Raw genomic sequence first — 15205 nt, 5'->3', positions numbered from 1 at the left:
GCATATGCAATGGCATGCATCAAGAAGTACACATGAAGGCATATTAAGGCATCCAAGTGATTCTGAAGCATGGAAGAACTTTGATCTAATGAATCCTCAATTTGCTTCAGACCCTCGAAATGTCAGACTTGGTTTGGCTACTGATGGGTTCAATCCATTTGGTGATTTGAGTACATGTCATAGTACTTGGCCTATTGTACTTATACCTTACAATCTTCCTCCTTGGATGTGTATGAAGCAAAGTTCATTCATTCTTTCCATGATCATTCCTGGTAAAAGAGCACCAGGAAATGATATTGATGTATATTTAAGGCCATTAATAGAAGAATTAGAAGAGCTATGGAACATTGGTGTTGAAACTTTTGATTCACATAAGAAAGAAGTGTTTCATATGCATGCAGCTATATTATGGACTATTAGTGATTTTCCTAGTCTTGGAACCTTATCTGGGTGGAACACACACTGGGTTGGCTTGCCCTATGTGTAATTTTGACACAACTCCTAAGAAGATTCAAGGTAAATTTTGTTTAATGAATCATCGACGTTGGTTAAATGCAGGGCACAAATTTAGATTATGCCGCAATCGCTTTGATGGAAGTGTGGAAACTAGAAATCCTCCTTTGAGAATATCAGGAATAAATGTCTTACAACAAGTTCAGAATCTTAATATTGTATTTGGGAAAGAACCAGAAGTTGAGGAACGGGGGAAAATACAATGGAAAGGTCACCACCCTATTGATGGCCCTCTACAATGGACAAAAAGGAGTATATTTTTTGAAATTCCTTATTGGGTGAACAATTTATTGCACCTCAATCTAGATGTTATGCACATTGAAAAAATTGTATGTGATAACGTGGTCTATACATTATTGAACCAAGGTAAAAAGTCAAAGGACAACCTAAAGGCACGAAATGACTTAAAAGATTGGGGTGTTAGACCTGATCTTTGGCCTGATGCAAATAACAGATATCTTCCGGCTATATATACATTGACAAAAGAAAATAAACATATATTTTTGAAAACATTGAAGAACATCACTGTTCTAGATGGCTACTCAAGTAACATTAGTAGATGTGTTGATGTCAAACAATTTAAGCTTGGAGGATTGAAAGTCATGATTCTCATGTTTAGATGGAGCAACTTTTACCTTTGGCAATGAGGAAGACACTCCCTAAAGAAGTGTGCTCTGTTTTGAGTGATCTGTGTTCCTTTTTTAAGCACTTGTGCAATAAAGTTTTAAAAGTGGATGAACTTAACCAATTGCAAAATAGAGTTGTTCTTACATTATGTCACATGGAGATGTTGTTTCCTCCTGCATATTTTACAGTCATGGTTCATTTGATTGTGCATTTGGTGGAAGATGCCAAGATTGGAGGACCTGTCCAATATAGGTGGATGTATCCCATTGAGAGATATTTGGGAAAATTGAAGTCTTATGTGCGTAACAAGGCTCAACCAGAAGGCTCAATAGCTGAAGGCTACCTAGCTGAAGAGTCCTTAACCTTTTGTTCTAGATATTTAGATGGAATTGAGACTATATTTAATCGATAAGGCGTGTTGATGACGAACCTGACACCATGGCATCTAGTGTAAGTGGTTTGTTTCCACCAGTTGGAAAACCAGTTGGGGGTTTTACTTACTTCTCTTTATCAACAAAGGAAAAGTTACAAGCACATCGTCATGTATTGACTAATTGTGCCCAAGTTAACCCTTTTCTTCATTAAGTACTTTATCTTTACAACTTTTTATAATTCATCTACATTGAGGACTAACCATGTAATTATTTCATTTATTTAAATTAGAGAATTTAGAGAAATTGTACGAAGACAGTTAAGAAGTCGTACACGATCATCCTCTATGATAGATAAGAGGGTTCATAGAGAATTTGTGGAATGGTTTTCTCGTCGGGTATGTCTAATTTACATTCTTAAATTTGATAATATTAAAGATATCCAATTATGTTGATCATATTTTTTTTTATTTTAGATAAAAATGACTTAAATGGATCTTACTCAGATGATTTAAAGCTCTTAGCTATGGGTCCAATTGATTGTGCAAAGCGTTACAATGCTTACAATGTTAATGGCTTCAAGTTTCGTACATTAGAGAGAGATGATGGACTTAAAACACAAAATAGTGGAATATTTGGTACTTTTGTGACAAGGAGCTATGCAAGTAGCATTGACAATCAAATGCAATTTGGGGGTGTGCCTTATTATGGAAAATTGGTAGACATAATTGAGATCAACTATAATGGTCGATTCTCTGTTACTTGTATGTGGGCTAATACAACTACTTCTAGAGGGATTATAACAGATGACTTGGGATTTAGATTAGTAAACTTTAGACGTTTAATACACATTGGTGATAATGATGATGACGAACCATACATTCAGGCTGCAGAAGCTCAAATGGTTTATTATGTAGTGGATGAATTAGATAAAAATTGGAGCATTCCTGTGCATCTAATGCCACAAGACTTATATGACATTGGTGGAGATAATGATGTCACTTTCCATGAATGTGAACCATTTGAACAACAAAATTTGGAAACTTTATTTCCAGATGGAGAAGGGAATATACCATTAACAAGGTCATACTGAAATTGAACATTTCTATACTAGTTTTTGTTTAAATTATCATCCATATTACTTATACATGCATTATATTAGGTAATCATAATTTAATGAATGTGAATTGACTTGTATTAATGTTATTGTTTATAGAATTCCTGATGATGAAGAAAATATACATGAAGAAGACTAATGGCAAAGTTTCAGCCCCTACCCAAAATAGAAGTGGCCAACCATCATCTATAATGTGCTCACCTGCGTCTCATCCATCTTGCCCAAGTAAGTTGACTAAGTTTCACCACGGGTTTCACCTATAGTAAGAATTGAAAAGTTTCACCTACTCATACTCCAGGGCCTAGTAATCCACCTCAACTTCCGTTTTCGCCACAGTCCAGCATAACACCTCAATTTGCATCTCAATTTGGTATGATGGTTATATTTCCATGTTAAAAAGTATCTTACTTTTTTCGTGTATTAATCTAATTATTATGCAGCACGTCACATGAATTCCCATCCTATAAGAATAATAATGAGCAATCTCCACCCCCACCTCACATGAATTCAATGCTTTCAACATCTAAATCTAGTAAGATGTCTCATTTGCATATCATTTTGGTACTTTTAAATTTCATGTATTATCTATTTATTTAGTGACTTGAGTTAATTTGTAGAATGTTTGAAGAAGAGGTTGTTCTCCACTACCAAGACCAATTCCGCACGTGAATTTGAATTTGAATTTAATAATCAACCTAGAAATGAGTTTGTGCATGATTCTACATCTAAACCAACACCAAGGTTACACTCTAATAGTGAAGGGGAAGAAAATGTGGATATTGAGATGCAAAGTAATCAATCAAAGCATGTATCACGTAAAAGGTCATGGCTTGTTAATGTCATTGGTAAGATTGTTAATTTATTGATTTTTATGTGTAATTGTCCAAGCCATATAGTATTTGTGTTTTATGTTTGTCTTAAACTAACAATATATTTCACATATATTTTGATATATGATGAAGGCACACAAGTTAGAAAACAATTAACATTGAATGATGTTTGGTTTTTATCTCCTAGTGAAAGGATTCTTGTGAAATGGAATAGTGACAACCAACCAATTGATGATAGTGGAGCATTGTTGAATAGGTTTTTAGGTCGTGTTGTAAGAAATGTTAATGCCTTTCCAATCAGCTATCAAAGTTGGAGGAAGATTCCCAATGAATACAAAGAAGATATACTTAAGAAAACCATTCAAGTAATTGACCTATAATTTTTTTATATGTTTTTATTCTTGTTATATTGCAATAGTTGTTAAACTAGTTGTGTTATAATTTTGAAGGCCAAGTTTCTAGTGGAATCTAATGCTCATGTGACATATATCTTGAAATCACTTAACATAAAATGGAGTGAGTATAGACAACAACTATGGCAACAAAAGATGATGGAACACGTAATAGAGATGAAATCATTACAATGTGTGCAGAAGGAATGAATAGAGACCAATGGGCTTCTTTTGTTGACTACCGTTTAAATTCAAGGACAAAGGTAATAACAACTATCTTTTCTATTCTTTTAAGTGTTACTTTACTTATTTTGAGTAATTTTCTACATATATGCTTAGGAAATTGCCCAAAAAAATAAGGATAATAGAAAGAAGCAAACAGTTCCTCACACAGGTGGATCGAAGAGCATTGCACGGAAGAAGGATGAGATGGTAACTTTATTCTTCAATCATTTTTGTTATATCATATATGATTCATGATTTTCTTAAGTTTTCTAGGAGCAAGAGCTTGGTCACAAAGTTAGTAGGGGAGAAGTTTGGATAGCAACACATAAACATGCTAATGGGGAATTTGTTAATGATGGAGCAAAGAGATTGGAGTAAGCATAAGTTTTCTAAAGAAAAATAATGAATCAAATTGAATGTTACCTTCATTGATAACATTTTGTATTATTTGTAGGAAAAAATTAAAGCATATGAGACAAATACATCTTCCCTTTCGCAAGATATATCAATTGAAGATTCACTAGCTCATGTTTTGGGAAGTAAAGAACATTGTGGTCATGTTCGAGGAATGGGATTGGGACCTTGCCCTTCTCGTGTGTTTTGATATACTAGGAATTTTCATTTTGGGACATCCTCATCTTGTCCTTCTTATTCGGAATTGCAAAATCAAGTTATTGAACATTCATTTTCATGTGTAGCAATATGATGTTGTTTGCTTTGGATTGTCATGCCAAGGTTGTAAATGTTGTTGTGTTGAATATTATTGGACATTATTAATGTTGTTGTTATGTTGCTTTGGATTGTTTTCTATAAGTAGGAGTAAGAAATGTAGTATATTTTTTGTTGATAGATTGAGTCTTTTATAATGTTTATGTGTTTTTTACGATTTTAATAATAGATTTTGTTTTAATATAGGTCACTACATTAAAGTCACAATTGGATGAACAAAATAAACGACATGAAGAACATGACAAAAGACTTGATGCAATCATGAACTTCTTTTCTCAAAATTATCAAGGTCAATTCCCTCCTGAGTTGACTATGTTCAATCCTACACCGGTAATGTTTAAGACTACATAACTTCTTTTATTTTTCAGAGTTTAAATTTGTAATTATTGTAGGTTTCTTATGAAGGAAGTGTGCCAACTAATACAACAACTTCTGGACATAAGGAAAATCATATGTGATAATTGAAGAATATAATATAATGTGGAAGTTAATTGAATCATTTTATGGTTTGAGAACCATTGCAGTACTTCATGATAGTTTTTGCTGACTAATATTGTACTTGAATTTGAATTTTAATTCGTATATTTGTTATACTTTGATATACACTTAGTCATCTATAAATAATTTGTCAATTTGATGAGTTTATATCTATTTATGTATAATTTCATTAAATATAGATTAAAAAAATAGAATAAATGTAAATAATTGTGATTGAAAAAATATATATGAATACATGATGAAGGATTGACCCCAACCAAGGATGGAGGCACATGCTTAAGAAGACTAAGCATGTTTAGAAAGGAAGTTCACTAATCCTTCATCCCTTTCATTTGTGTTTGTTATTTTTTATTCCCTAAGTTGACTTAGTTAATCAACTTTAGTTGACTTGTTGACCTTTGACTAGGTTTGACTTGTTGACTATAGTTGACTTGACTTAAGCCAACATGCTAATCTATGTTTATTTGCTTTGTAGGTTAATTAGGAGTAAGAAAGCAATGCTAGGTGGCGCATGGTGATTGGGGAGCATAAATGATGTGGAGGAGAGAGTAAAGCAAAGGCATAAAGCATAAAGTAAAAGGCATGAAGCAAGTGTACCTATGTACCTTTGGTCTCCTTTGTTTTTAGCACACTTTGGCCACTTTTTGGAGACATATGAGACACATTCTTTGTCTCCTTTTGTGCTAGAACGAAATTAGCCTTGCACACACCATAGTTAGGTCTTTTGTCTCTCATTTTTGTAACCTTATTTGACCTAGTTTCTAGAAGCTAGGGTTAGGTTTTTGTAGAGACATCCTTAGGTATCTTTTATTTGCTTAGAGGCCCATAAACTCTTCTATATAAGGGGTGCTCCTAGACATGTAAAAGGTTGAACATTTTGAAGTAAAAACACTCTTGTGTCTCAACCATTTGTGAGAGTTTCCTCCCTAGGGATGAATACTTTAAGCCTTATCTTGCATAGCAAGTGGCGACACACATCCACTCATCTTCAAGGTTGCCATGGCTTCTAGCCTAGCCTTGTAGTGGTTTGCTTCTCACATTTTTACCATTTCTTTCCTTTCCATTTTATGTTTTCTTCTTCCTTTAATTGTTCTTGGTTTTCTATGGTTTATGTGCTTTCCATTTCCTTTTTGTTTTGAATCAATCCATCATCTTCTTCTCTTGAGCTTTGTGAAAGGAACCTTCACATCTAGATAGCTTGCTATCTTAATGTCCAGTGGGGATTTCACTTAGCTTTCTTAATCAACTCACACCATATTCAATAATCTTAAAAAGGAACAAGATAATCCTTCATCACATCTAGTGGTGCTTTAAAGGTGGGGTTGCTGGTGTTCCTTGAGTTGTGACTCAGAACGTATCCCTTGAGTTGTGGCTCGGGATAGGTGTTAAGCACGTGGTATTCCTCGAGTTGTGGCTCGGAATAGCATCTCTTGAGTTATGGCTCGGGATGGCGGATGAACACGAGAAACCCTTGAGTTGTGGCTCGGGTTGGCGAGTGTTGCCGGTGTGAGTGTGCTGGTTGTGGCCAGTACTGATGGGTCCAGATAGATTGCCCTCCTCAGTTGTTGGCTGACGAGTTTGGTAGTCTTGGGACGATACGAACTATGTTCGTATATGGGAACTCTACCTGGCGTGGCGGTGTATGATCCGTAGCATGTTTTCCCGCACGTGCTTTGTCGGTTGTGGCCGATAGGTGAGACAGGAAGTCACCTTGAAGTAATCCTTAGACGATGTAGAATACGAATAACCCGATTTGAGGGTCAGATAGTAGAATAAAAGTGTAGAACAATGTGGGAAGTTAAGTATTGTGATACGTGTGTTTGTTGATATATATGTTTGTAGCCTTGTATATATGATTTATCTGCTAAGCTCACCCTATCTGCGTGTGTTTGGCGATGATCGTGTACGCGGTACACGGGAGCAGATGTTGATGATGCAGGTGGCTCAGGTGCAGCTTAGTCGCGGAGAGGGGTTCGACTTGGGAAACTCTTACGTTTATTTACTGCTTTTGAAAACAGTTGTAAACCCTGATGGGTGATTTTATAACATTATGATTTTGGTTTTGTAGTGGATGTTAATAAACTTTATTCGATCGTTTAATAAAATTTGAGTTTTCCCGCGCTTTTGGAAAATAAGGTATTATTAAATGCGCTGAGTATTTTATTTTTCTTCATTTCATTTATAAAACCGTAATATCCTGACGGGATGTTACATTTGGTATCAGAGCAATGGTTTTCAAAATGATTTTTGGGGTCTATGGGGAGTGAGCATACCGTGTTACGCTTGCGTGACTAACTGTTTGTGTTATTATTTTATTTTTGGATATGAAATCCTAATTTGAGCTGTGTGTGTGAACAGCTATAATATGTGGCGAGCACAAGCTATGGCTAATAGGAGGAGGAGGAACACCGCTGGAGCTGACGACATAGCTCAGGCGATCTATCATATGGTGGACGCGATGCAGCCCATAGCAGCGCCACCCAGAGCTGTAGTGGCACCTACCAGGCCGGTATCTATGGAGGATTTCATGAAACACCGGCCGACCAAGTTCTCTAGCAAGGTCACTCCTGATGAGGCAGATGCCTGGATGCGGGAGTGTGCGAAGATCTGTCGGGTGTTGGAATTCACGGATGAGCAGAAGTTGTTGTTTGTCACATTTCTCCTGGTGGCAGACGCGGAGTACTGGTGGTAGGGGATGCAGCAGTTGATGCAGACCCGTGAGGAGCAGGTGACCTGGGCTACCTTCAAGATGAGGTTCCTGGAGAAATATTTCCCGGATAGTGCGAGGCATGAGCGGGAAGCAGAGTTCCTCACGTTGTAGCAAGGAACCATGACTGTGGAGGCATACATTGAGAGGTTCAAGTACCTTGCACGTTTCTACACTCCGTTGGTCACTGAGGATTGGAGGTGTAGGAAGTTCGAGGGGGGACTAAAACATGAGCTACGCAGATTCTTGGTACCTCTCAGAATCAGAGAGTTCCCAGTTTTGGTCGAGTAGGCCAAAACAGTTGAGCAGCTGGAGATGGGGCCCAGCCGAGCAGCACGGCCACAGAAGGCTGTGACAGACACTCGTCAGCAGAAGAAACCTTATAGCAGGCCACCGACTTCCTCTAGGAGGCTACAATGTTATAACTGTGGCAGGGATCACTTGAGGAGAGATTGTACGAGACCTGCTAGTAGTACAGGTGGAGGCAGTAGCACTGGTAAGTGCTACGTGTGTGATCAGACTACACACTTTGCACGACAATGTCCTAACCAAAAACCAACTGGAGGTGCGCCAATAAGGTAATTTATTGCAGTTCATGTGTTTGTTGTGTGACCACGAGGTGGTGGTGTTATTTGACTTGGGAGCCACTCATTCATTCGTGTCTAATGAATGCGTGGGGAGGCTCGAACTTGCTATGCGAGAGCTGGAATGTGAATTGATAGTCGCTACGCCAGCATCTGGAGAGGTATCCACTACTTCTGTGTGCGTGGGGTGTCCTATGGAGGTGGCAGGCTGCAGGTTCACTCTGAATCTTATTTGCCTGCCAATGGAGGGTCTGGATGTGATAGTGGGCATGGACTGGTTGTCAAGCAACCCTGTTGTCATTGATTGTGGATGGCACAGGATAGTGTTTCCAGATACAGTGGGGTTAGAACTTATCTCATCTAATCAGGCAGTGAGCGAGATTGAGGCTAGGGCTACATGCTATATGATAGTGGCTCAAGCGGAGAAGATGAGTACAACAAAGAAAATCAGCAGGATTTCGATAGTGGAGGAATACACAAATGTATTTCCGGATGAGATTTCAGAGTTGCCACCTATGAGGGATGTGGATTTCTCCATTGATCGCATCCTTGGCGCTGGGCCAGTTTCTATGGCACCGTACAGGATGGCGCCTGCTGAGTTACCCGAACTAAAGAAACAGATCGAGGATCTACTTGAGAAGAAGTTCATCCGACCGAGTGCATCACCGTGGGGAGCACCGGTGCTGCTAGTGAAAAAGAAAGATGGTAGCTCCAGGTTATGTGTTGATTACCGACAGCTGAACAAATTAACGATAAAGAATAAGTATCTGCTGCCGAGGATTGATTATTTGTTGGATCAGCTGAGGGGAGCTGCGGTGTTCTCGAAGATAGACTTGAGATCTGGATATCATCAGATCCTTGTCAGGCCAGAGGATGTCCATAAGGCTGCTTTTAGGTCACGTTATGGCCACTACGAGAATGTAGTGATGCCATTCGGGGTGACCAATGCGCCGGCTATATTCATGGACTATATGAATAGGATTTTCCAGCCATATCTAGATCAGTTTGTGGTAGTGTTTATCGACGATATCCTGATCTACTCTGAGAGAAGAGAAGAGCATGCAGAGCATCTGAGAGTGGTGTTGGGGATTTTCAGAGAACACCAGTTGTATGGCAAGTTATCCAAATGTGAGTTCTGGTTGGAGGAGGTAAAATTCCTAGGTCATGTGATCTCAGCCCAAGGAATTGTAGTTGATCCGACTAAGATCGAGACCGTGGTGAAGTGGGAGAGGCCTCAGACAGTTTCAGAGGTGCGAAGTTTTCTGGGTTTGGCAGGGTATTATCGACGATTTGTGGAGGGTTTCTCCAAAATGGTGAGTCCCCTTACACAGCTGACGAGAAAGGATCAGCCTTCTCATGGACAGATGAGTGTGAAGCCTGCTTTGAGGATATGAAGAGAAGACTGACCATCGCACCGATACTAGCAATCCCTGACACGTCTAAAATATTTGAGGTGTACTGTGATGCCTCGTATCAGGGGTTAGGCTGTGTGTTGATGTAGGATAAACGGCATGTAGCCTATGCATCGAGATAGTTGAAGGTGCATGAGAAAAATTACCCGACACACGACTTAGAGTTAGCGGCAGTCGTGTTTGCTCTCAAAACATGGAAGCATTATCTATATAGGGCGCAGTTTCAGGTATTCAAGGATCATAAAAGTTTAAAATACTTGTTTGATCAGAAGGAGCTGAATATGAGATAGAGGCGTTGGATGGAGTATTTAAAGGACTACAACTTTGAGTTATTGTACCAACCTGGTAAAGCTAATGTCGTAGCGGATGCCCTGAGTAGGAAGAGAATTCATGTATCAGCTATGATGATTAGAGAGTTAGAGCTGATAGAGCAGTTGGGGGACATGAATATGGGCCTGGACAGATACGATGAAGTATGCTGAGGATCACGAATGAGTTCTTAGATGAGCTTCGAGTGGAACAGGGTAAGGATCAGGAGCTGCAACAAATCATTGGTGAGTTGGGCATTGAGAAGAGGAAGGATATTCGGATGGGCAGAGATGGGATCCTACGGTTTCGGGAGAGAGTGTGTGTTCCTAGCAGCAGAGTTCTAAGGAATATGCTCCTAGATGAGGGGCATAAGAGTCGTCTTAGCATACACCCTAGTATGACTAAGATGTATAAAGATTTGAAAGCCTCTTTTTGGTGGACGGGTATGAAGACAAAAGTGGCCGATTACGTTTCTTCTTGCTTGGTATGTCAGAAAGCGAAGATAGAACATCAGCGACCGGGTGGTATGTTAGAGCCTCTGGACATTCCACAGTGGAAATGAGACAACCTTTCCATGGATTTCGTCACACACCTGCCGAGATCGGTGAGAGGGCACGCTCAATCTGGGTGATAGTAGACAGATTAACGAAGTGTGCTCATTTTCTGCCGATTAATCAAAGATGAATATGGATAGGCTGGCGGATTTATATGTTCGGGAGATTGTCAGGTTACATGGAGTGTCGGCGAATATTGTGTCGGACAGAGATCTGAGGTTCACCTTGAGGTTCTGGTAGTCATTGCAGAACGCTCTGGGTACTCAGCTCCGAATGAGTTCCGCTTATCATCCTTAGACAGATGGATAGTCTGAGCGGACTACATAGTCGTTGGAGGACCTGTTGAGGACATGTGTTTTGGACCATTTGGGAACTTGGAGTGATGTACTGCCGCTAGTAGAATTCACTTATAATAATAGTTATCATTCTAGTATTGGAATGGCTCCCTACGAGGCCCTGTATGGTAGGAGATGCAGGACACCATTGTGTTGGCAGTAGGATAGCGAGGCAGTGGTTCTTGGGTCAGAGTTCTTACAGTAGACCACCGAGAAGGTAAGAGTGATTCAGGATCGGATGCGCACGACTCAGAGCAGGCAGAAGTCTTATGCAGATAAGAGGAGGAGGATGCTTGAGTTTGAGGCAGGGGACCACGTGTTTCTTAGAGTGACTCCTACTACAGGTATTGGCAGGGCACTTAAATCGAGAAAGTTGACACCTCGATTCATCGGACCATATCAGATCATGAGGAGGATTGGTCCTGCAGTGTGTGAGATAGCATTGCCACCACACTTGGGAAACTTGCATAATGTTTTCCATGTGTCACAGCTGAGAAAATACATAGCCGATCCTATGCATCTTCTGGAGGATGATGATGTGCAGATACGGGAGGACTTGACCATTGGAGCCGGACCAATGAGAATCTTGGATTCTCAAATAAAAAAGCTCAGAGGAAAGGAGATCAGAACCGTGAAAGTGCTATGGGATGAGGCAACTCAGGAAATGACATGGGAGATGGAAGATGTCATGAGGCGGTCCTATCCTCATCTCTTCCCTAGTAAGTTCTTTTTTTCGAGGGTGAAAAATTTTAAAGGTGGAGTATTGTAAGACACGTAAATTTAATTAATTAAATAAATAATTAATTAATAAATGCGGGAGGGGAAATAATTATGACATTAAATTATGGTTGGTATGATGTGGAAAAGTGCTAGCTCATGTGGTTGAGAGTACTTTGATTGTGTGAGAGGACTTGGGTTTGAGTCCTATGTGATGAAGGATTGACCCCAACCAAGGATGAAGGCACATGCTTAAGAAGACTAAGCATGTTTAGAAAGGAAGTTCACTAATCCTTCATCCCTTTTCATTTGTGTTTATTATTTTTGATTCCCAAAGTTGACTTAGTTGAATCAACTTTAGTTGACTTGTTGACCTTTGACTAGGTTTGACTTATTGACTATAGTTGACTTGACTTAAGCCAACATGCTAATCTATGTTTATTTGCTTTGTAGGTTAATTAGGAGTAAGAAAGCAATGCTAGGTGGCGCATGGTTATTGGGGAGCATAAATGATGTGGAAGAGAGAGTAAAGCAAAGGCATAAAGCATAAAGTAAAAGGCATGAAGCAAGTGTACCTATGTACCTTTGGTCTCCTTTGTTTTTAGCACTCTTTGGCCACTTTTTGGAGACATATGAGACACATTCTTTGTCTCCTTTTGTGCTAGAACGAAATTAGCCTTGCACACACCATAGCTAGCTCTTTTGTCTCTCATTTTTTGTAACCTTATTTGACCTAGTTTCTAGAAGCTAGGGTTAGGTTTTTGTAGAGACATCCTTAGGTATCTTTTATTTGCTTAGAGGCCCCTAAACTCTTCTATATAAGGGGTGCTCCTAGACATGTAAAAGGGTTGATCATTTTGTTTCTAAACTATTGTGTTTCAACCTTTAAATTTTCGTGAGCTCTCCTTCCTAGAAGTGAACTCACCTTTGCCTTATCTTGCTTGCAAGTGGTGGCACCATCACTCATCTCTAGGGCTTGGTTGGCTTAGATCCCCCCCTATGAGTGGCGTGCTTCTTCCATTCTTCATCTTCTATGCTTTCCATTTTTATTGTTTCTTCTTTCATTTTGCTCTTTAGTGTTGTTATTTCCGTGTGTGTTTAAGCTTGAATCCAACTCACTTCTTCCTTTCATGAGCTTGAGAAATGAACCTTCACATCTAGATAGCATGCTATCTTAATGTCCAGTGGGAATTTTCAAAAAGCTTTCTTAAACAACTTCACCATATTCATAACTCTAAAAGGGAACAAGATAATCCTTCATCATTTGGTATCTAGAGCTTTGGTTGTCCTTGAATATGGTGTTTTCATGTTCTAACCTTGTCTTGTGTAGCTATCTTTGAATGGTCCACATAAAAACAATGCTGGCAGAAACTGTTCACGATTTTAAAAGATTAAACTGCACATGCTCAGTGGTCCAAAAATTACGTTCTTGATGTCAAAAGAAAGCTCTGTTAGTCTAGTTTCTAACAAAAAAAGAACCAATGCATTTGGAGTTTTGTGGAGAGAGTTATGATTGAAATAGTGAGCAAAGGTCAGAGCTGCCGAGATCACCGCGAATCAACGTTTTTCAGGTTATGTTGGGCAGTTTTTGCTACTGTTTTTGTTACTCTTCTTACACCTAAATGTGGTTGGATAACATGTCTTTGGATGCTTAGTCTTTGAGCCTTAAATCCATGAGTTTAAATGCATGATAGCTACATGTTTGTGTCTTTGTGTATGTCATGTTGAGTCTTTAAATGTGTCTAACTTTTGCTTGAGTCATATGTCATATGTTCTTTGAGTTTTCTTATTCTTGTTTCTAAGTATTTGAGCTATTGCATGAGATCTATGCCTTTTGTTGTAGCATGCTCCTTGAAATTGATTTTGACCTAATTTTTAAGGAACTAAGTGTTCAAGACACCCTAAAATATCCTTCTCATCATCTTAAGTACCTAGTTTTGAAAAGAAAAATTATTTTCATGACCAAAAACAGTTTGGCCGAGAGCTAATGTGTTGCTTGGTGAATCCATTTGGCCATTTTTACTAGGTGTTATGCTACCAAATTTTATACTTGGATTTTGGGTGATATTGGCAAATTAGTTCCATGCTTTAACTTGGTTATGATCTTTCTTGGTGTATGCATAATTTGAGGTATAATCTTGGTTTGTTCAAATGCTTTCCATAGAGTCTTTAAAAGTGTTTTTCATTGCTTTAGTCTTGTTCAAGTTTTGTCTTTAAAACAAAATTTCCTTAGAAGTTAAACTTTCTTGTTTTTGTGCTTTTCTTGCTTGTCACTAGGTGTTCTTTGTTGTGTCTTAGTAGTTTTCTTTTCTTGAAACTCTTGGGATGTTGTGGCCGAATCACTTGTCTTGCATTTGAAAGGTTTTGAACAAGTTTTTAAAAGTGTTTGCTTCACTCCTTTGGTGGATTTTGAGTGCTAGCCTTGCCTTGTTACTTTGGGAGAGTGATCTAAACACTTGGGTTGCAATTTTGGGTTGGATTTGGTCTCGATTTTCATGTTTCTAACCTCTAATCCATTTATTTTGTCTCGGATTTGAGTGTTTTTGTTGTAGGAATCATGGCAAGTTCATCAAATGCACCTACTCCAAACAAAAACAATACATTGATGAGATTGCTTCGGGATTTGGAGTTGTCTAGGAAGGAGTCCTTTGAACAATTGAGAAAAGACAAGGAGCAAAGTGACCTAAGAATCCAAGAGCACATTCAAAGGCTTGAAGCTAAAGAGCAAGAAAGAGAGGCTAGGAAAAGAGGGCATTCTAGGCGCAACCCATCACAAGAGAGCAAACTCCAAAGATTCCTAAGTTCTATGGAGGAAGTGATCCCAAAGTCTTCCTTGATTGGGAAGCTAAAGTTGATCAAATTTTCAATGAAAATCATGTAAAGGATCAAACACAAGTTGATCTAGTAGTTTTAGGATTTTTGGAGTATGCCAATACTTGGTGGCATAAAGTTTGTAAGAATTATGACCAAGGGCCACCCGCGGCTTCTTGGATGGACATTAAAACTCTTATGCGCGCTAGATTTGTTCCTCCCTCCTATAGGAAGGAACTTCTTTTGAAGCTCCAAAGGCTTCACCAAGGTTCTATGAGTGTGAGTGAGTACTTTAAAGAATTAGAGTCTCAAATGCGTAGGGTTGAAATAAAAGAAACTAACAAAGAGAAAATAAAAAGATTTGTGAGTGGTCTTAGGAGAGACATAAAAGACCAAGTAGAGTTGTATGAGTACTCCACTCTTGAAAATGTTTTCACACTTGCCCTTGGGATTGAAATTCAATTGAAAAGAAAA

The 15205-nt window shown here is 38.8% G+C and overlaps 1 protein-coding gene across 1 annotated transcript; it reads left to right on the top strand.

Moving 5' to 3' along the window:
• The first annotated feature begins 11441 nt into the window (after positions 1-11441).
• On the top strand, positions 11442-11972 carry LOC114172220. The gene has a single exon (XM_028056817.1). It carries the CDS (start codon positions 11442-11444, stop codon positions 11970-11972), a length of 531 nt encoding a protein of 176 aa, XP_027912618.1.
• The last annotated feature ends 3233 nt before the right edge of the window (positions 11973-15205 follow it).

Source organism: Vigna unguiculata, unplaced genomic scaffold (genome assembly GCF_004118075.2).
Source record: "Vigna unguiculata cultivar IT97K-499-35 unplaced genomic scaffold, ASM411807v1 contig_5, whole genome shotgun sequence".
Lineage (NCBI taxonomy): Eukaryota > Viridiplantae > Streptophyta > Magnoliopsida > Fabales > Fabaceae > Vigna > Vigna unguiculata.
The sequence above is the reverse complement of the archived record's forward strand: the minus strand, read 5'-3'. Positions and strand labels throughout refer to the sequence as shown.

Bases quoted from the DNA above. Each gene is read 5' to 3' on its own strand.
- LOC114172220 (XM_028056817.1), top strand. From the start codon at position 11,442: ATGCGCACGACTCAGAGCAGGCAGAAGTCTTATGCAGATAAGAGGAGG.